The sequence below is a fragment of the Lentinula edodes genome (assembly GCF_021015755.1).
Source record: "Lentinula edodes strain Le(Bin) 0899 ss11 chromosome Unknown C8R40scaffold_38, whole genome shotgun sequence".
Taxonomy (NCBI): domain Eukaryota; kingdom Fungi; phylum Basidiomycota; class Agaricomycetes; order Agaricales; family Omphalotaceae; genus Lentinula; species Lentinula edodes.
This window is the reverse complement of record NW_025764344.1, coordinates 401,194-422,678: the sequence shown is the minus strand read 5'-3', so window position 1 is coordinate 422,678 and position 21,485 is coordinate 401,194. Positions and strand designations below refer to the sequence as shown.

Genomic DNA, 21,485 nt, shown 5'->3' with positions numbered 1-21,485 from the left:
CTTTGAACCCATCTACTCTTACCCTACGGTCTCTCAATTCGCTGCTCAACTGGAAACTCCCGAGGTCGACATTGCACTTGTCAGTGCTGCAGTCTTTAACAGGGCTTGCAAGGACGCTGGTATGGAACCTATTTTACTTCGTGCTATCCACTCAGAGGTCGCGGCCCGCGCCGCCGGCCGCTCTTCCACCACTCCTACTGTCCCTCCACTCCATCCTTCTATCCCAGAAGAGTACGCAGAGTTTGCAGACGTCTTCGACGAGATTGCTGCAGATTCACTCCCTGAACATAGACCTTACGACCTGAAGATTGACTTGGAAGAGGGCGCTTCTCCGCCTCTCAGCCGTATTTACCCTTTGTCTGAAAAGGAGCTAGTCGCCCTTAAAGACTTTATTGACAAACAGCTGGCTACTGGTGCCATCACCCCATCATCCTCTCCTCACGGTGCTCCGGTCCTTTTTGTCCCGAAGAAAGACGGCAAACTACGCCTTTGCGTCGATTTCCGTGGACTCAATCGTATCACCAAAAAGGATCGTTACCCACTCCCACTCATATCAGACCTCCTCGACGCTCCGAAAAGAGCTAAAATATACACCAAATTGGATCTCGCTCCACGCTTATCATCTAGTCAGAATCGCTGAAGGTGACGAATGGAAAACCACCTTTCGGACCCGCTACGGCTCTTACGAATGGAAGGTCATGCCGTTCGGCCTTATGAACGCCCCTGCGGCTTTCCAGCGGTTTGTTAATGACATCTTCTCTGACATGCTCGATGTTTGTGTCATCGTCTATCTTGACGATATTCTAATCTACTCTGATACGCCAGAAGAACACCGAGAACACGTTAAGGAAGTTCTTCGGCGGTTACGGAAACATCGGCTTTACGCCAACCCCGACAAGTGCAAATTTAATATGGATACTGTCGAGTATTTGGGTTATATTCTTTCTCCCGACGGATTGACTATGTCCAAGGAGAAAGTTCAGACAGTTCTAGAGTGGCCGGTCCCGAGGAAGGTTAAGGACATTCAGTCCTTCTTGGGTTTTGCAAATTTCTATCGTTGTTTTATCTATAATTATAGCGATATCGTTGTGCCGATGACTCGGCTTACCCGAAAAGGCGCTCCCTGGATCTGGGACAGCAGCTGTCAAGAGGCCTTCGAAAACCTCAAAATCGCTTTTACTTCTGCGCCGATACTGGCCCATTGGGAGCCGAATCGCCCACTTATCGTGGAGACCGACGCTTCCGACTACGCCATTGCGGCCATTCTTTCCATCCAATATGCTGACAGTGAAATTCATCCTCTAGCCTTCCTTTCCAGAACGCTTCATGCGGCGGAACTCAATTACGATACCCACGACAAAGAGCTACTGGCCATCTTTGAGGCCTTTAAAGCTTGGCGTCATTATCTGGAAGGCTCGGGTGATCCGGTGGACGTCGTCACCGATCACAAAAATCTTGAGTATTTTTCTACTACCAAGGTTCTCACCCGCCGACAGGTCCGATGGTCAGAATTTTTGCATCAATTCAATATGGTCATTCGCTTCCGGCCGGGGAAACTCGGCGAGAAACTCGGCGAGAAACCCGACTCGATAACTAGACGCTGGGACGTCTACCCTAAAGAGGGGGATATCGGCTACGCCCAAGTGAACCCTCACAACTTCCGTCCTATCTTTACTAATGAACAACTCACTGCGTCTCTTCGAGCTACCTTCTTGGAAGGCCCGGTTTTACGAGCCTCGATTATCATGGATATCGAAGCCCTACACCAAGCAATCATCCTCGCCCTTCCCGCCGATCCGAGCTCCGTTGCTGGTTTGGAACTTGCAAAAGATCCTTCCAATGAACGTTGGAGCTTAGGTAGTGACAAGCTACTACGCCTTGACGACCGTATTTATGTTCCTAATCACAGCGATCTTCGCCTTCAAGTTCTCCGCTACTTTCATGATCATCCACTCTCCGGCCATTTCGGCCAGAACCGCAATCTAGAAGCTGTACGTCGTCAATACACCTGGCCCAAGGTCAGAGACTTCGTCCGTGAATATGTCACCTCTTGCACTGTTTGTGGTCGCAACAAACCTCGCCGTCATCGGCCTTACGGGTTGTTGAAGCCTCTGCCAGTTCCGGTCCGACCATGGGATTCCATCTCCATGGACTTCATTGAGCAACTGCCAATGTCGAATGGTTATACAGCCATCCTCGTCGTTGTGGATCGATCTTCCAAGCAAGCTATTTTCATCCCTACTTTCGACACCATTACGTCCGAACAATTAGCTGAGCTTTTTGTTATTCACGTCTTCTCTAAACATGGTGTTCCTAATCATGTCACTTCTGATCGTGGTTCCGAATTTGTTTCGGCGTTCTTCCGGGCTCTCGGGAAAGCGCTCTCCATGGAACTTCATTATACCTCTGGATATCATCCGGAAGCCGACGGGCAGACCGAGCGTGTCAATCAGACTCTCGAACAGTACATCAGGATCTATTGTTCCTACCAACAAGATGACTGGTCGCCGCTACTTCCGATCGCCGAGTTCGCCTATAACAACGCTCCCAACGCTTCCACAGGTATTACTCCATTCTTCGCTAACAAAGGATACCACCCAAATATCACCGTTCGGCCCGAGGTCGACATGAAGTCTGATCTTGCTAGAGACTTCGTCGTCAACCTTGATGAACTCCACGCTTTCCTTCGAGAGGAAATCCTTTTAGCTCAGTCTCGTTACAAGGAACAAGCTGACAGGAAAAGAATCTCGCACCCGGAGTTCCCGATCGGCTCCGAAGTTTTTGTTCTTGCTAAGCATATTCGCTCTACTCGTCCTACTGAAAAATTCTCTGAAAAATATCTTGGTCCTTTCAAGGTCGTCAGTCGACCTGGTACTTTGTCTTATGAACTCAAGCTCCCGGACTACCTTCGCCGAATTCACCCGGTTTTCCATGTCTCACAGCTGGAGCCGGTTACGCCGAATCCTTTCCCGAATCATACTCAATCTCCTCCACCTCCAATTGAAGTCGATGGTGAAGAGGAGTACAACGTTGCCGAAATCCTGGACTCCAAGCTGGACAGAAGGTATAAGCGTTGTCCTCTACGTTATTATATTCGGTGGGCCGGTTATGAAGGTACCGACGATGAATTCTCCTGGGTTGCTGCTGATGAATTACATGCTGATGAACTGGTACCCGCATTCCACGCTCGATACCCTTTGAAACCTGGACCTTGATCACACAAAATCATTTTATTCCTTTTCCCCGTTTTTCCGCCGCGCTCCGCCGAAGTTTACTTTGTGCGTTAGAGGATAAACACGATGATAGCAAATTGAGTGTTTATCTCTTTCCCTAAATTGCTTACATTCTCCTTCAATTTACTGTTCTCACTTATATGTTATTTACACTTAAAAACTACCTATACTTCGAACTAATTACTTCTTACGCCGCCTCGCGGCCCATTCGCTTTCCGATTCAAATCGCGTTAAATTTTTATATACAAACAAAAAACCAAAAAAAAAACAATTTATACAACAGGGACAGGAGACAACAAGAAGACTACAAGAAGTACAAGAGAGGCCGAAGGCCGATGTCCGATGTCCGCGATACTACTACTCTACCACTTCCTTCTCCTTCCCCTTATCCGCTCGCGCCTTGGTCGGCGCCATCTCCTCCTCGACTATTTCCTCCTCCTCTCCTTCCCCATCTTTCTCCATCTCCTTCTCCCTCTCCTCCACTTCTTCTTCTTCCTCCCTTTCTTCATCACTCTCCTCAACAACCCTTCGCCGCTTCAACGGACGCCGCCGCTCGGTGGTCCTCCTCGACGGTCCTGCCGCCGCCGGTCCTTCTCCCATACCCATCAAGGACATCCTAGTGTCCATGGATATGAGGCGCGTATGATCGTCCTCTTGCCTTCTCAGCAGCTGGCGAAGGTACTGCTGAGTTTTCGAATTGGCCTCTCGTAAGGCCCGGTTGTCGGCGAGGATCTGCGCCATCTGACTTTCGAGTACGGCCAAGCGCTCGCTGCTCGGACTTGATCCTCCCTCCTTCTTCACTACATACGGACGACCCGAGTACGAACATCGCACCTTCGAGTCGTGGCAGGGCTTGCAGATTATGCTGCTCCGCTTGCCAGCCTGCTTTAGGCAAGGGATCTTCTTCGACCGGCACCGCTCGCAAGGCTCTCGGTCATCCTCATCATCATCATCGTCGTCGCCGTCATCGCCATCATCGGGGTCCTCACCAACGGGCTGAAAAGGAATAAGTTAGCAACAAGAAGAGATCAGGGGAAAAAGAGGACGCACCTGAACCTTGGCTTTGCCTTTTCCTTTACTCTTCAACCTCGATATTTCCACAATCGGCCTTCTCGGCAACGCAGAAACATCCCCCGTCGAAGTTCCTCCCTGACTCCTAGCTGTTGCAGCCTCTGCTAGCTTCCTCCTCCGCTCGACGAGTTCGTCCTCCTGTTCGCGAGCCCGAACGGCCCGGTCGCGTGCACCTTGAGCAGCCTGACGTCTGGCCGCCGCCGCCTGTGCCGCCGCTCGCTTCTTTTTCTCTGCCTCCTCTGCTGCCTTCCTCGCAGCCGCCTCTTCTGCTGCCTTCTTCTTGGCAGCCTCTGCTGCTTTCCTTGCTTTGACTCGTTCAACCCGTGCCAGGGCCTCCCTGAGGATTTCGTCTTCATCCTCGTCGATAGGAGCGCCAGGACTCGGAGGATCGGCGGGGCGGGCTGAGGTACTAGCAGAGGGTTGGGTAGTGGTGGTGGTACGGCTTGTCGACATTGTTGTGGACTTAGAAAATTTGAGGAAAAGTTAGGCCCTTAGCGGCAAAACCCTGGGCCTTTTATACGGCAAAACTGCGCACGGACCAGCGAAAATTTTCCTTCGAATTGTACTTGGTGTACGGTGAACCGAAAATTTTCACTGATGACTAACGCCATTTCCCGGTACTAACGGCTTTTGAAAATTTTCCTGCTGACTGATGGGCCAAATCCCCGATCCTGACGGCCTTTAAAATTTTTCTTTGGTGACTAACCAACTCCCGGTATTAATGGCTTTTGAGGGCTCAAGCCTAAGAGGGGGATACTGTCAAGTCCATGCCGCGGGCCTCCATTACGCCGCTCGGTACTCCGAAGATCTGCTCCTTATTGTAATCTCACTCCTATTGTTCTTTCTCGCTACACATATCCTTTCATTCTAGTCTCTCATTATTGTCTTTTACTCTTTCGTTCTAGTCTCTCCTTATTGTCTTTTACTCTACCCTGCAGGTACTACTCGTATAGCTCCTAGTAGTTAGTCTGGCGCTCCGCACCGATGCGCCGTTCCGTAGATATAAATACTGCCTGTACGCTACTGTAGTTCCTCAGTTTAATTATCGACTTAGATCAACTTAGATCTCCCTTCTCAACTTAACTCTTCTCTAAGTCTTCAGGCTCAACGCCTTGGAGTACTCCCCATTATAACCTTAGGACTTAGACGTCCTCTGGTTCGCTCCTCGTCACCGGCGATACCGCTGCTCCGACCTGGCTGCTACTTAGCTTCTCTCTCTCTACTCTCGCTCTCCGGGGACTAACGGCGTAACGGCGGTGTTGTTAATAACTTCACTACTGTCCCACTCGTCTTCCGCACTTAGACACCTTGTGGCTCTGGCACGGTTACACGGTGTACATGATCTTAACAACATGGTAAACTGGTTGTTCGGGAATCGGACCTCGCCAGTATAATTCATATCCTATCCTATCCTATCCTGATCCCAAATCGTAATGCTCTCAATGCAGCTCATGAAAACCAAGCCAAAAAATTCATTGACGATTTGCGGACAATAATTGTCGTCCAATTGAATGTGCGTATTTGCCTATGTTCATAGCTGAGGCTGATCATAAATTTAGGACTTTCCTATTGATCAACATGCGTTGGAGATGTTTCGGTCCAGGCAATGATTTGAATTGAACACCGCCAGAGTCATTTTCCAAGCTTAAAGACAAAGATTTGATTTTTTAAAACTGTGTAGTGCTGTCGATAGTAGTTGTCCGCTTGTATTGTTTCCAGAAAAATTTTGGCTACTATATGCATTGTGTGATAAAATATCTCGAAACATTCGCAAATCGCGATGATGTGATTCTGAAAGCTGTATATATCAGTGCATCAAGCTTCCGTAAGTTTTTTGTCATAAGGAGCAGCAACTTACGGAGATTCGCATACGAATACAGATGATGTATGTATAACAGGCTAAGTCGGCAAACTTGGACTGGTCGATGTTTCATTAAACCTTCCAAAAGCATTGGGTGGCAGTGAACTTCTGATACTGCACAATATTGGTGTAGGTCCTAGGGTACTGAGTCTCGGAGTCGTACTACCAGTGTTTCTATGTAGTGAATATAGTGTCTGATCTTCTCTTGTAGTTGCCTGTTCGAGTATCTGCTGATCTCTTGTTTTTGAAAGTTCTAGTCGAGAGTTTTCCAAAAATGCAATACATTTAACAACCTCGATCTTATTGGTACAATTCACTTTGTCGGATTGATTTACACTGGTACACTGGACTTTGAGACTGAAATATCAAAAGCATTGCGCGATACGGGCCAAACATGCTGATTTTCCCGGGCAAGGACCTTCCGAAAAAATTGCACAGACCAGCTTTGGCATGGCATTCAAGTCAATAATAATGAATTGAAAACGATATGAAGCGCTATGATTAAAGACTGTCAAGGTAATCCATATGCATTTTACAGCGCTTTTGTCTTCTACTTTCAGATACGACAGAGCTGACCAATTTCTAGTAACATCTTTCTCGGAAGCCATTAGTCAATTCCAGTCAGGCATATCACCATCGTCTGATGAACGAAGGAGAAGGCATGCTACACAGGTCGCTTTGAAGTACGTATTATCTTCTTCCTGTGTGCCTTTCTGAAACTTAGGACTCCGAGGTCCGAAAGAGAGTCAATAATGTGGTATATAAGCAGGGAAATCATTTGTCCTTAGTTTAGGAAAGCCCCATACGAACACAACATCGGAGCCGATAGATATATCGAGGAAATGGCAAGCCGAGAACAACAGAACTACGAAAACACCAAAAATTTCCTCTACTCCTATAGAAGCTACAAGATTGCGAACTTAGGATATACCTGTTTGGAATTGAAAGATGCAAGTTTTTATTCACTCTGCTTGTTCTTCTCGCAATACTTATGGCTGTTGGTGATGATAGAGGCTCGGACCCTTTCTTCATGACCAGCCCTGGTCGGTTGACATGACATTGAACAGAGACAGAGACAGTCGATACCAGTGGGCATCAATCTTGGCCCAGGATGCTGCCACTAAAGCACATTTTTATCTGATGGCTGCAAATGCCCCCACTCGCCATTTGGTGTATGGTCAGATGAGGTTTCTGGTTATCTGTGATGTCGGGGAACTGGAAATGTGAGCGACCTTTTCTCTTGCTTGAGTGTCCGGATCCTTGATTGATGTGACGCATGTACGGGCATAGGGCATTGCAAAGGGTTGTAAGTTTTCTGCAAAACCTAGAGCATTATCTCGCCGTGAATCGCCTCAATCAAGCGATTGATAATCAAGCAAAGGATCTTGTAGAAGACCTCAAAAAGCTCATTGTCCTAAAATTGGATGTACGTGCGCTCTTGTACTACTATCTAATTGGCGTCAAAACTTACATTACATTTGACAGGACTTTCCAATTGATCAAAATGCTTTGGATCTCTTCAGCCCTGATATTAGAACAGGTCAGAACCTAATGCCATATCAGCACCTCGGTATATAATTGTAGTTGTGGTCAATATTTTTCTTCAAAAATTGCCACCACGTACATAGTGACTGTTGGCAGTATATGTATCTGCGTCAGAAATGGACAGCTCTGGATAAACGGTAGCTAATACACGCAGCTTCTACGTAGATCCACATGCGTATGTATGGATATAGTAAATAAATCAATGTGTTTTAACTCGCTGCCTTTTCAAACTTGTGTTCAAAATTTACACAATTTCAGGGTATGCGCTGCCAGTGATTTCACATCAGTATTGCCTTCAAATGGCAAACAGACTAAAGATAACAGCTACTAAACCACCGAGAATTTTCTGTGCTCATATAGTTATTTTGTGGTGGGAAGACCTGCAAATCGTGAATTGTAGGGTCCTACTCAGAGCTGTACTGAGCTTTCCTTCTGATGAATTTTTGGAGATAGAAAACGAGTCTACGAACAACGAACTTAGATGCAAGAGGCAGCTAAGGGGAGGAGGATTTTCGGACATGCAAGTTCAACGAATTTGCAGGTGTTGATTGTAAGGCGCTGTTTGAGGCTGTTGTTAACCTCGTTATTCGAGAATTGCGCAGGAGTGACCAAGGGCCCAAGAAGTAGTATTCTCCGGGCCATTGCGATTGGTGTAAGAAGGTGTAAGAAGAGTTGATTTCATTGATGTCTCTTCGACCAAGGTTATCTGAGAGAAGATCCTGTATGTATTGAATCAGATCGGGGGATACCATGCAAGAGCCATCTGGAATGGTGGAGTTGTAGGTGATATATAGAGATAAATATATTGATGCATGGTTCCGTCCACAGACGGGGTCCCTCGAGGGAACGGCCAGGCCCAACCGCCTCTACTGCAGCGAACAGTACTTTTCCCGCAAGATGTTAGACTGTAGCAAGTACGGACTTGGAGGGAAAGATATAGAGCAGGTTTTGTAAATACTAGTACGCCAGGTAAAGTTAACCACGATAGCTCTATGCCTATTCTATGTCACTGTCAGATGTGCTATCGTATTCCAAATTGTTCTCGTTATCGAATGTATAGAGCAATTATCAATACAAGTTTGCAATTGTAGCAAAGCGTCATGAATGTATTTCTCCGTAGGCACAATGAGATTCCAGTCGAAGATAAATTTCCGAAGATAACCTAGTGTAAAGCCGCCGAGTTGGTGATGACTTTGTTGAAGGGAAGAGGGAGAATGGTATGAACAGAGTCGAGGAAAGATGAGCGAGATGTTGAAGATAGTGTAAGGCCGCCGAGTCAGTAAAGACTATGTTGAAGGGGAGAGGGAGGATGGTATGAAAAGAGCCAAGGAAAGTATAGAGTGATATTATAATAGACGTTGTGATTGGTGGTATTGAACACATCTCTGCCGGCACTAATGAAATTGCAATTGTTGAATCTGAGAGCGGATGGATCGTGTGGGGAGGTGCCCTTGGATCCCTATTGAGTAAAACGTCCGTTTCAAGAAAATGTTGAACTGATATCGAGGCGGGACGTACAGGTTTAACCGTGTTCGGTATTTGATTACTGAGTTCTTTGCCGAAATGTGATGTTGTTGCTGAAGGTACCTTGCTGCTTGTCGTAATACAGCGGGGAACGTAGGAAACACTCTCGAACTGAGGTGTGCTCCTGATATCCTGCATACGAGAAGTAGTGGTTGTGTTACTGGAGAGGTATCATTGCACAAGCCAAGCGGTGCATACCTCATTCCTGCCACTTTGAGTTTCTACGACTTCATCACGACCTCGCTTGCAGACCGGCTGGTAAGAGATAGGACCTTGCGATAGATTTCGGGGGATATTCGAGATATTACCACGACGAGAGGGGGCAGATTGGACAGGGGGGTCAAGATCCAATTGTGGTGTTTCGATATTTGTATCGGTGTTCGTGCAAGGGGAATGTCCGTTGAAACCGGTGTGCATCACATTCCTGCCTTCATAAGCAAGAGGGATATTTGTAATCAATTCTTCAGACGAATTTTCTTTCGTATGAGATATGACCCCCTCGTAAGCTTTCAATGCGTCTAACTCACTGAATGATCATCTTTGAGTCAATAAAATGGGAATCAGCATCGTCACTTATTTGATATCCATTTTGCTATTTGTCCTAATCTTGAGCACAACAGATGCGAAGAGATCTCCTATAGCGCATTTCTCATTACTGGTAATATTCTAAAATGAAGTTATAGTTGTAAACAATTTCGGAGGAGAGATACGCGCACATGATAGCACCTCAAGATAGACAGTAACAAAGATGCGTGAGGATCATTTCTGTACTTTGCCTCATACTTCAATATCGATAAATCAGTGTGACTGAGTAAGAACTGGTAAGAAGATTGCATTTTGTCATAATAGAGGGCAAGTTTGCTTAAGACATACCACCTTGCAGCAGGGCATAAGCCTCGTGGAGTGAGCGAAAATCGAGGTTGTAGCAGACGTCGACGACGTATGGTTTTTGGAAAACAGCTAGTCGTGATGACAGCGCGAATTCCTCATGTTGTTTGCTCGGCTTCAGTCTTGTCACCACATGAAAAACTGGAGAGTGCCTTGACTTTCATCGATGAGGTCTTGAGGGGGCACTGCTGCAGTGAGATTGATGGTGGCCAATATCGTGATTTCATTACTCAGAGTAAGTTAATGTTGATGTTATTGCTGTCTATTGTTGTCATCTTGGCAATTGTGGTAGAGGGACATGACGGCATTATCAACTGTCTGATAATTTGAAGAGAAGTAATGCAGTTTGTTGAAAGGGCATGTTCTTCAATGTTGACATTGAGTGTTGACAACGAGGATATGTTGATGACTGAACGAGGATACGGCCCAAGATAGCAAAAACGGATGTGGTTCGTGGGATCCGTGATTCGTGAAAGGAAAGGATTCTTCACCCTCTACCCTTTCTAGTATTGTTCGCTGCTCGAAATCAAGACAAGGATAGGGAAAGATGAACATGACTACTGTCAAATCGTCTTCTAAGCAGAAGCGACGTAGATACGGCAGGAAACGTCACGGTTCACACGGATTCAACCTTTCTTTCTAATTTCTCTCGATCGCGAGCAAAGAGATGGATGAAGGAGGCCCGCGAATATTGCCAACTCAAAAAAGTCTCGGACTCATTGAACATCAATCCGGATACTTGGTCCAACTGGACTCGAAACGGATTTAAAGTCGTCAGACTTAAAGCTTGAAAGCCTTGCTGGAATCAGACTCGAGCACTTCCCCCAGCCACCATCTTTACTACATAATGCCTACAGGCCACTCCTTTTCTCCTCGTGAATCTCAAATGCACATTGAGACCTTCAATCAATCCGATCTGTGGTAAGTTAGTATCATTGAAACGGTTGAAGGCTAATGGTGCAAATTGACGGCTCCTTTTCACTTTATCTAGTCTCAAATCCCTCATAAGTTGATGGAGTTACTCAATATTTGAGGCCTTGCTCACCACTGGTATGAGCACAGACTGCACAAATGTGTCCACGTATGTGCATCCTCGTTTGAAGGCTTGTTGGTAGGTGGCCAAATCTGTGTGTTCACCATTTGCTCATGCATCTGCTTCTACAGAATCATTGACTGGATGCTTGCCACAGATTGTATATTCTCATTTTCAGTGCCAACAGTGACCGCCACTGAGGAGTCATTGAGGGCCGAGTGCCTGATAAAAACCTTCCTAGTCACTGCGACATTTTTTCTGGCGAGAACAGGAAACCCGAGCGCACATGTCGACTTGGGACCGATGACGAAACGAGTGCTAGCAAAGGAATTTAACGAACTCGAAGCGGGGGAGGGAAGACATGGTCAGTCAGTATTGGACGGAACGTGTGTGTTTCTAATCTACTAGTGCATATGAATTCCTGGTAATACACAGATACTTAGAATTACGACCCGACCAAGATCTGAGTTGAGGTTTGACAGTGAAAATGTACCATCCAGAATGTTGAAGTAAGCCAGTCTCAGATGTTACATTGCTCACTGATGCCACTAGCATTTTCTTGAGCTTCAAAGAATCCTGCCAGCTGCATCAGAGTACAACACTGCTATGTACAACTTATTGAAGTGTCCTATGATCATTGTTTTTTGATCATGATGCAGGCATCTGTGGCATACCCAATTGATAACTCACTATGTATATCTAAAATGCTACAAAAAATTGTATTGACATAGGAATCTTTTCTCGTATCGTCGATCGAAGGCTCAGATAGTAATCAGTTTGTCGTCACGAATTCTTTCTAGTGCATAGCATCTATATACCCCCTGTTTGCCCATTACCTGTTTAACGCTGTTCTGTAGAGTCATCTATGGACCACTATACAAGCACTTGACGGATATCTTGCTCAATTTACTGGTTAGTCTCTTTTTTATGTCCCGAAGCCTCACGGACAAGTTCCTGGTACAGGCCCACTTTTTTATGGGTTTACCGGCCCCAAACAAATTACTAAAATGTCGATGAAAGCTCGCATATTTTTTGTGTGAGCATTCATCATGCCAGGGCGCAGCCTGACGCAATGCTCATGCCAGTGCAAACGCATTGATTCAACACAATCTCAATAGGATTTGACAATGCCGGGAACTACTGAACGAAGTCAGTGGGACGAGCCTTAGAAAGCATACAGGATGCGGATCTGCCTCAAAGATGGATGCTCACCGCTCAGCCTTGATCACAGACAGGCTATACAATCTACATTGGCATAAATGTGTCTAACCCAGCACCAATTTACACCTGGTTTATCATGTCTACTCCACATTTCATTTCCGACTCGAATGAAAGCGATTACCAGGAGACAGAGGAATTCCTGCACTTTCTCTCCCAATCCAATGTTCAACTAGCGCAGCTCGGATCTTGCTGCCTAGAATCGAATAAGGTTTGCATGCATGCCTGATAATCGAGGTCAATAGTGAAAACTTTCATTTCTGCTAGAAACTCGGATTATGTGACCCGAACAAACATGCGATTGTAGGCCACTGCACAGCATGGCAAAACTCGGCTGGTTGTTTGGTTGCATAGAATGAAAAATAATATATGATAAGAATTGACTACTGGCATAGTCAATTATTAGATCTGGAATAAATCACAGCAGAAGCAGAACCTGACTGACATTGGGCCCAATCTATCTCATTGAGATTGGAATGTTCAAGTACAGGTACACCATTGTTGGACATACCATCATAAATGTAAATTACATTTTCACTGCTAATAATTCGAGATATGAAATGTTCCCTCATTGGAATATAATAAATGACACCCTTGAGTACATACATAAAGTCTTCATTATTATATTTTAAATGAACAGTATTGTCAATGCTCAGGTATGGTCTTCCATCACAGGCAAAAGCTAGAACATTGGGTGCACATTCAATATGAAAGAATTTTCTCAAAGAGCCATGGCAAGAATCACATAGTAGGTTAGATGAGGCAGGACTATTTACACTAATCCATTCATTAGTAGAAGTTGGTAAGACTAGACGATGGTCCTCTAGTAAACTGTGCTTCAAATTATGAGGGCGGCGCTTTGACAGATGACCTTGTTCACATTGAAGCTTGGTAGTCATGAAAGAACTTTTCATTTTTAACATTTCCTCAAGAATAGTAACACAGGAGCAAAAGCCTGTCAAGCTGAACTCTCTGGGTCTTTTTGAATTGAGTAAAGACCTTAAGCTATCACGTACTGATTCAAGTGTATGTTTACCCTGTCTATATTCAGAGAAACTTTTTATTAATTGAGGTAAGTTGGTATATTCATCTCCAGTAATATTTGTCTCCATCCAAATATGTATGAGAATTGTTACAACAGAGTCAAAAGCACAGCTATTATTTGACCATAACAAACTTATTGGAAGGTTAGCCAACTGTGTTGGATTTGCAAAATCAGTATTGATTATATTCTTTTTACTTCGTCTTAGTGAAGCTTGCCTACCTGCTGATGAGCGACGTAATTTATTGCTGGGTGATATTTTGCGATGATTTGTATTTTGCTTCTTGACAGCTGAAGGCAGAGGAATTTCAGAGGAATAATATAAATCAGACACTTTTCTCTTCTTGCTGTTTACTACAGATGTAATGTTGAGTGGTGTAATTTGTGGAGGAGGTGCAAGAGAACAGGTAGTATCATCACCAATATTAGATTTTTTATTCTGCTTCATAAGTTTTTGCATAGCCTTTTTATGAATTTTAGACCAAGACAGTGGCTTTTCTGATTGTTGTACATATGGATCTTTGGCAGACCAACTCACAGCAGAATGGACTTGGCTTGGGACATAGGTTGTGCCTTTCCAAGCTAAAAAACTCTCAATCAATAAATTTCTTGTGATACCTACTACTGATGGGTCTAATGCACCTTCATATCTCAGACAGGTTATCTCATTTAACATTTCTAATTCTCGATATTCTTTTCGTAGTGGACCACTTGCACCACCAGTAATTAGTCTTGAGTCAAAACCTTGGAGAATAACAGTTGAAGCAGCAGTTCTACTTCTAGACAAAGCAGTATATATTGCATGATGATCATTCAAGGTATTGAGATCAGTTGCATTAGGATTTAGACCTTGTCCTTGTGATGCATATGCTGTCATAGAAAAACCAGGAAGTATATCAACCTGATTCCTTGTGACAGATATTTTGACATCATTTTTTAGTGCAACAATTCCTTTGGTTTTGCGTCTAGTCAAAGGTACAACATTGGGAGGTAAACCAGGCACATGAATCGGTGTTGGAGGATCATCCAAAAGTACAAAAAGTACATCCAATATGCATTGACCAAATGCACCTGTGCTTTCATGCCATGCATATACAGTACCTCTTTGACCTTTTGTAATTGAAAGTTCAGTTGCAATATTATGACGGATAATAATTGGTAAACCTATACATAGTGATAACACAGGTGGTGCATGAGTTTCATGAGCACAGGTTGGCAACTCCCAAAGATGATGTTGGAGTTCTTTTGATATGGATGACTTGACTTGTTTTTTATTTTTGGATTTAACATTCATAGGTTGATCTGCATTACTAGATGCAAGATCATCACTATAGAAATGAGTAAGAATTTGATTTGTATCTGCAGCAAAACGCAAGCAACCTAGTCTATTTATCTCATCTTTATGTTTATTTTCACCTACAATAATAGCTGCATCACGCCAAGGACTTTTTCCTACAAAAGGTCTACCAGGAGATTTGGAGGAAACCAATGTATTTAGAAAACCTATGTCCTCTTTAGTACAAGATTTGTATCGCATATTATCTAATGCCAATCTGAAGCTAATATCAGCCTTTGATGACCCTGTATTTCTCATATTTTTGCGCAAAATTACAACATGAGTTACAATATGCCAAAGTGATTTGCCCATTGCAGCACATTGTCCATTGTATTTATTTGCATCAGTGGGCCTCCTATATGAATATAAGGACACTGATTCTCCACCTACAGGTGGTAGTTGAGCAAAATCACCTGCAAAGATCATATTCATACCTCCAAAAGCTATATCATGTTTATTCTTAGCTTCACATAGTTGCACTGATATGCGATACAGATCTGAGCAACTAAGCATGGATACTTCATCTAATATCATATACTGGATATGCTCTAACCTTGCACAAACCTGAGCCATAGTGCCTCTTCCAACTTCTTCAACTTTGTTATTTAATCCTAAAAGGAAATGATAAGTAGAACCACCCAACAATGCAGCTGCATTTCCAGTAGGTGCTGAAGTAACAATGGCAAAAGAACTGTTACGATCTGCAAAAAATTGCAACACTGCTTTGATAACTTGTGATTTTCCAGTACCCCCCATGCCTCCAATATATATATATAGAGGTTCTGATACCAAACCAGCAGAATGTTGTGCTATGATTCTGAAAGCCCGCTCCTGCTCATTATTGAGGTTATGACATTTAATTATATTCAAAGTCAGCTCTTTGATACTTCCATAGTCTATTCCCAATTTATCAAAATAATGCTTGTCACAAATTTCCACAATATTGGGCCTATATTTTCCAGGATCATTCAGGTTTTCATTGTTGTCAGAAGGAGGTAATCCCCTGTCTTTGTCTCGAGTTGCCAATACTTGGTCTCTCATACCTTTTAGAATGAGATCCCAGTGCTGAGGTTTCTCCTTGGGCAATAGTTCAGGGGGACATATGGTAATGGACTTTGATTGTACACTACCAGTTAATGGTGTAACCCAACCAATATTAAATAACATATCTTTCATTGCCCTCATAGCAGATTCTCTTTTGAGAAAGAAATTTCCTTTTTTGTCCTCAGTATATTGATCATAATTGTGACCAATATCCTCTATATCAGATGAGTTCATATCTGAATGAGAGTCATCCAATTTATTTACCAAATCTGCATGTAATTGAGTAGGAATGGATGAAGGAAGCTTAGTAATATCAAGCTTTCCTGACTTCAATTGAGCACGAAAATCATCACGTGCATCCAAGCATTCAAATCGGATATTCATATTTTTCATATATAATTGACTTTGTTCACAAAAATCATAAGCTTCAAAGGCTTCATGCCAGGACTGGTCTTTTTTCTTCAAGTCTTCTCCTGTCCTCCAAGGGCAGAATAAAGTCAACATTGTACAACAATAGTACTCTCTATCATCTTTATTGGGACGAGGAAGTGCTCCTATAAAGTTTGGTACAGTCATAGATGAGTTGCGTCTAGTAGAAATGACATGTGTTTCAACCAAAGGATGACCAGCTAAGAATGGTAGACCTTTTGTGGATTTTGCAGATCTAGAGTACTTTGATTCAGTTTCAAGATCAGATAACACTTCATCCTTACTTTTACGTTTTGCTACCTTGTAGAAAGAACAGACCCAGTTATATAAACTATAGTTGACATGCTGCACAGGACGATGAGTATAGTCTAATGAAGAGGATAGTCCAACAATTTTATCCCAGCGTTTTGTAAGAATGAGTTTTGGCTCTGAAGTTGAATCATTCTCACCAAAGAAAGATCTAGCTGTTGAGACATATGTTTTCCAGTAAAAAGGAATAAAATTATGACTAGTGTAATGGTCAGGATTTTTCAGTAAGTATAAGCTGATCATTGGACTTCCCAGCTCAAGTTTTGTAGACAATAAGTTCACAATGCGACTGATAAGGCGCCTAGATTTTTCCTTTGTACTCAAAGAACCATCAATGATCTCAGTACTTTTATCAAATATGGTTTTAATACTATCAAATACAACATGTGTTTTCAAGCCTGTCTTTGTAATATAATCAGCAATATATATTACAGCAGACTTGATAGCTGTACCAGACAAAATAGATGTTACATCTGTATTGCCTCGCACCAAATATGTTAAGCCAGGTGAGATATCATTCAACCATCCTTCTAATTTCTTGAGATCAATATGGCCATTATCAGGGTCTACAGAAGTTTTTTGGAAACACTCTCTTGGAAATCTAGCTTTGCATTTCTTATGTGCATTATTTAGACATGAAGTCTCAAATTTATCCTGGTTAAGTACAGAACCATCAGGAGCGATACCTCGAAAACAATCATGAACATTTGATTTCAAAAGTAAATCATCAACAGTACATTTGAACTCTTCAAACCAATATTGAAAAATGCTGCATTTGTGGCAGTCAGTTATACCACAATCACAATATGGGGGTGGAGGAGTAGGCAAAGTCCTCTCAGGTGATATATAATTTGCATTGGACTTAGATTGCAAAGCAACAGTTTCCTTCACATAAGCATGTGAACCAGTTAAAAATTCACCTATTCTAACACTTTCCAGGAAAGAAATCAACTGTGATTGAAATGAAGAGGCAGGATCTAAAATTTTGTCACGTATTTCTTGAGGAGACAATAATTTTCTATTGAATATTAAGCCATGTAAATGAAGAGCAAGGCGGCCTTGTTGTTCTACAGTACAGTAGTAGCCACTTGTGGGGCCAAAAAGGCCACCTTCTAAGCTTTCAATATCTACAACATGCTTGAGAAATAAATTGACCAGTAAATGGAAAAATCGAGCACCAGCAACTGGATTGTTGCTAATCAAAAGTCGACATTCTGAGGAAGTCCTCAAAGGGACATCAAACTTTTCCTTAGTATCTGCATAATAGATGCAAATAGGATGTTTGAAATCACAAGGAGACACAGTAATATACCAGCTGGGACCACCAATATGATTAATCAAAGACCAGATTTCAGACTGCATATTTTTCTTTGAACTAATTGAACCTTGAGTCTTGGCACCAGCATGACTCAAATCACCTAATAGCCTAAAACATTGAATTTCTGAATCATTGGCTGGCTTGACATGCTCACCATTGGCCATACGGGTTGCAATATTTTGTAAAACAGACTTATCAATAGACAAAAATCGACTACTTACTTCATCAAATTTATTAGACTCAGCAAGAAGATAGGACTGTGAACTGCTGGCTTTGACTTGTTGATGACTGAAAGCAATTAATGGGAAATTTGGATCAAGCTGGAAACGCTTGTCATGATATAAGAGTAAAAAGTTGAGATGAGAAGATTCTGAAAATGATTTAATATTCGAAGTACCAATACCTCCAAGTCCAAAGGGAAAAAGCCAAGGAAACATTTTTGGATACAATTGAGGATTATTCCACAGACTTTCTGGATTTTCAGCATGTGATGTGCGCATAAATTTGCCTTCATTATCAAGATGCATAGCTGCAATACCAATCATTTGGTCCCTTGTCATATTTTTTATTGAAGGACCAACTATTCCATGAACAGTGAAGACACAAGTACCTTCCTCAGTACCATCATCATTCAAATCATCATGTACACTAACCCCTTCAGCATTTCTATTAGAACCTTTCTGGAAATATTCAACAGTAACAATTGGAACATTATCAGCATAGCTATCCAGATTAGCTGATGAAAATACAACATCATTATAGTCAAAATGATTGAGTATCAAGACCTGGAGTGCCTTAGCAACAACATTGCGGCGCACAAGCAATAGAGCACGGGCATAATCATCTTGGGTTGGCTTTGTAGAACCTGAAAACATGACAGCTAGTACCTCCTCAATTTCTTCTCTAGGGGGAGGTAAAGTGTCATATATTTTGGGAATGGGATTCTCAAATGCTATGACATTGGACACTAATTTGGAATAATTAGTGGAACCTTTTTGAACTCTGACAAAACATTTAGTATGACGGACTCTTGCAATCAACATTTTTTCATAGAAAGTCAAGTTTTTAAGTTCATCTGGAATATCACCCAACCAAAGACCTTTACATAATGCTAGCTTGGGTACATTTCCAGACCTCAAAGAAGAACGACAATTATTGCAAATTCTATCACCAGCTGATTTGTCTAATACTGGGCCTTTAATGTCTGAAATTGGCTCATTTGGAGAATTTCTGAAAGCCCGGGTAACAGATTGAGCTTCTAGTAAATGCAGGTAATTTTTCATATTCTTGAGAGCTGAAAGATCAGTGCACAAAGTAAGCTGCCCACATACAGCACAACCTGCCTCTTCAAAATGTACAGCAGTGCTAGACTTACACCATTTATCAATAACACCAGCCATATGAGACCTGGAAATAGGAGGAGGTGGAAATTTGAAAGTGAGTTTGCCATTCATTTTAGGGGGTGCAGTATTTGTTTTTTGAATAGGACAAGTAAAAGTAAATGGTTCAATAATCAAAGTAGATGCCAGTCCTCCTTTTAATTTATTGGGAGGCCTACCTCCACCAAAGTTTCTTTGCATGGGCTGAGAATTTATATACTCAATTTCAAGGAAGTGATACTGAACCATGAAAGTTACAATGAAGTAACAATAAGATATGAAGGCCACATTCAAAACACACAAGACTACTAAGGCCACTGTGAAAGGACACTGGACTATGAGAGTCACAGTAATGCAACACTGAACCATTAAGGACACAGTAAAAGGACACTGGACCATAAAGGTCACAGTAAAGGGACACTGAACCATCACAGTAAAAGAACACTGAACCAAAAAGGTTACAGTAAAGACCATAAGAGACTCAGTGTACATATGGTAGGGACACATTTCAAGATCAGGAATAATACTGACAATAAACCAGAGAATTGTGAAATAAATCACATGTGGTAAAAGGAAATCAGAGTGATGATTGAGCTACAATAGATGGTGGTTAGACAAACAAAAAATCAGACAACATTGAAAAAAGACTAACCAAGTGATGTAACAGTATCACTAACATCATGGACTAACAATATGGAGGAAATTAAACAAAGGAAAACTCATAAAAAAAAGATATAGGCAAACGTACCGATGAGAGAACCCACAGATCTGATAAAAAAACAGGAATTTTGCTGATCAATGGAGAGAGAGCCATTGAGTTATATGTCACTGCTATAATAATAGTACCATGAAAAGGTAATATAAAGAAGAAAGAGCAGAGCTTACCTTATGCACAGGTAGGTGCAAGTGGTAGAAGAAAACAAAGAGTACGCTGAAGAAAATTTGATTTGTAATATCATTACATGTACAGTTAAGGGCCGGCCAGAATATGATATACTCGCGGTACCCTGCAGCGCACGAACTATCTTGCTTGAATATATTTGTGAAGCTTTTGCGCCCGTCTGTTACCATTTGTTATATTTACTTATTATGTGATGAGTGCTTTATCAAAATGTTAGTGCACATATTCTATGTTTGGCTTAAAGTAGTCAGTTGCATTTGCATCCTCGCAGGACCTCGAGCCACTCCCTGAGAACAGCGGGATCAACCAATTTTAACAACAACACCAATACCAACTCGAGTCAGCAAAGTCTTCGTTCCGGGACCCCGTTCGCCCAGTCCACTTTACACACTGCGCATTCCTACAACACATCAACGACTGCATCAACCACGAGTACCACAACCACCACATTGATGGACATCCTCTCTGCGATGTCCTGGAGTCATATCACCGAAGATGAGCTGGTGTCGAACCTTGGCTCACGTGAACGCACGCGGCAAGGGGTACTGTTTGAGATTATCCAGAACAAGGACAGGTATGCGGGGGTACTGGGAAAGATGCGGGGGATGTTCATCGACCGTTGTTGCATCCATGTAGTGGGAGGGAACGGATGAACCCTGAGTCACAGGGGAATATGGAGGAGGGGAGAAAAGGGGAGGAGACATTGCCCCCGATTGCAGCACGGTTCATATCTCCCACCGGTGGAGGGAATGACTCATCCTCAGACGATGAAGACCAGGGAATGGCTGACACTGCGTGGAGAAGTCATCCTCGATTGTCATACCGCGGTGTCATTTCACCAGGATCGAGGTAACAGAAGATCTGGAGAGTATGCCATTGGCGCAAAACTTAACTAAGAAGCACTGCATACCTCGAAAATCACGTCCAGTGGAACGTCCTTTGCCAATCTTTCAAGTAGACCCAATTTTCCGCGGACTTTTCTGAATTGCTTAAACATGCGCTGTTTCTTTTTTGTGGAAGTTGCGTCCTCGTCCTTGTCTTCTTCGTCACGTCCTGCCACTCCCTCTGACAGACGCTCCTTGACGCACTTTCAACCCGCCTTGTTAGCTTTCCGAGGTGGCCTGCCCTTGTCCTCCTCACGTCCTGCCACTCCCTCTGACGGACGCTCCTTGACGCGCTATCGACCCGCCTTGGTAGCAGTAGGTGATAAATTCTTGGATATCGCATTGGCTCATTTGCTAGCGACAGTTTTTCCTTGAATTCGAAGAGATCAACGATTCATTCATTGTTGAAGCTTAACTCATACTCAAGCGCTCATAGCCACTCGAACATTAGCGCCCATGACAAATACTAT

General features: G+C 43.0%; 8 protein-coding genes across 8 annotated transcripts; 2 read left to right on the top strand and 6 right to left on the bottom strand.

The window, feature by feature from the left end:
• Positions 1-7,218: 7,218 nt before the first annotated feature.
• On the top strand, positions 7,219-7,855 carry C8R40DRAFT_1072641 (uncharacterized protein; the record flags this gene model as incomplete). Its single annotated transcript, XM_046226487.1, has 4 exons — positions 7,219-7,388; positions 7,456-7,591; positions 7,651-7,705; positions 7,794-7,855. 4 exons carry the CDS (start codon positions 7,219-7,221, stop codon positions 7,853-7,855), a joined length of 423 nt encoding a protein of 140 aa, XP_046082448.1.
• A 1,131-nt stretch (positions 7,856-8,986) lies between these two features.
• On the bottom strand, positions 8,987-9,651 carry C8R40DRAFT_1174783 (uncharacterized protein; the record flags this gene model as incomplete). Its single annotated transcript, XM_046232234.1, has 3 exons — positions 8,987-9,169; positions 9,229-9,366; positions 9,433-9,651. The coding sequence occupies 3 exons, from the start codon at positions 9,649-9,651 to the stop codon at positions 8,987-8,989; spliced, it is 540 nt and encodes a 179-aa protein (XP_046082447.1).
• A 4,338-nt stretch (positions 9,652-13,989) lies between these two features.
• C8R40DRAFT_1029876 (uncharacterized protein) lies at positions 13,990-15,177 on the bottom strand (the record flags this gene model as incomplete). The annotated part of the gene is made up of 1 exon (XM_046223131.1): positions 13,990-15,177. A coding segment is annotated over one exon (1,188 nt), but the record flags the coding sequence as incomplete, so codon positions are not given.
• A 933-nt stretch (positions 15,178-16,110) lies between these two features.
• On the bottom strand, positions 16,111-16,836 carry C8R40DRAFT_1016523 (uncharacterized protein; the record flags this gene model as incomplete). Its single annotated transcript, XM_046222932.1, has 2 exons — positions 16,111-16,592; positions 16,674-16,836. Coding segments are annotated over 2 exons (645 nt in total), but the record flags the coding sequence as incomplete, so codon positions are not given.
• A 759-nt stretch (positions 16,837-17,595) lies between these two features.
• On the bottom strand, positions 17,596-18,288 carry C8R40DRAFT_1054957 (uncharacterized protein; the record flags this gene model as incomplete). Its single annotated transcript, XM_046224966.1, has 1 exon — positions 17,596-18,288. A coding segment is annotated over one exon (693 nt), but the record flags the coding sequence as incomplete, so codon positions are not given.
• C8R40DRAFT_1020503 (uncharacterized protein) lies at positions 18,283-18,747 on the bottom strand (the record flags this gene model as incomplete). Its single annotated transcript, XM_046222995.1, has 1 exon — positions 18,283-18,747. A coding segment is annotated over one exon (465 nt), but the record flags the coding sequence as incomplete, so codon positions are not given.
• Positions 18,748-18,774: 27 nt separating this feature from the next.
• C8R40DRAFT_1054928 (uncharacterized protein) lies at positions 18,775-19,305 on the bottom strand (the record flags this gene model as incomplete). The annotated part of the gene is made up of 1 exon (XM_046224963.1): positions 18,775-19,305. A coding segment is annotated over one exon (531 nt), but the record flags the coding sequence as incomplete, so codon positions are not given.
• A 1,296-nt stretch (positions 19,306-20,601) lies between these two features.
• On the top strand, positions 20,602-21,430 carry C8R40DRAFT_1174781 (uncharacterized protein; the record flags this gene model as incomplete). Its single annotated transcript, XM_046232233.1, has 4 exons — positions 20,602-20,705; positions 20,768-20,980; positions 21,060-21,330; positions 21,380-21,430. 4 exons carry the CDS (start codon positions 20,602-20,604, stop codon positions 21,428-21,430), a joined length of 639 nt encoding a protein of 212 aa, XP_046082441.1.
• Positions 21,431-21,485: the final 55 nt, after the last annotated feature.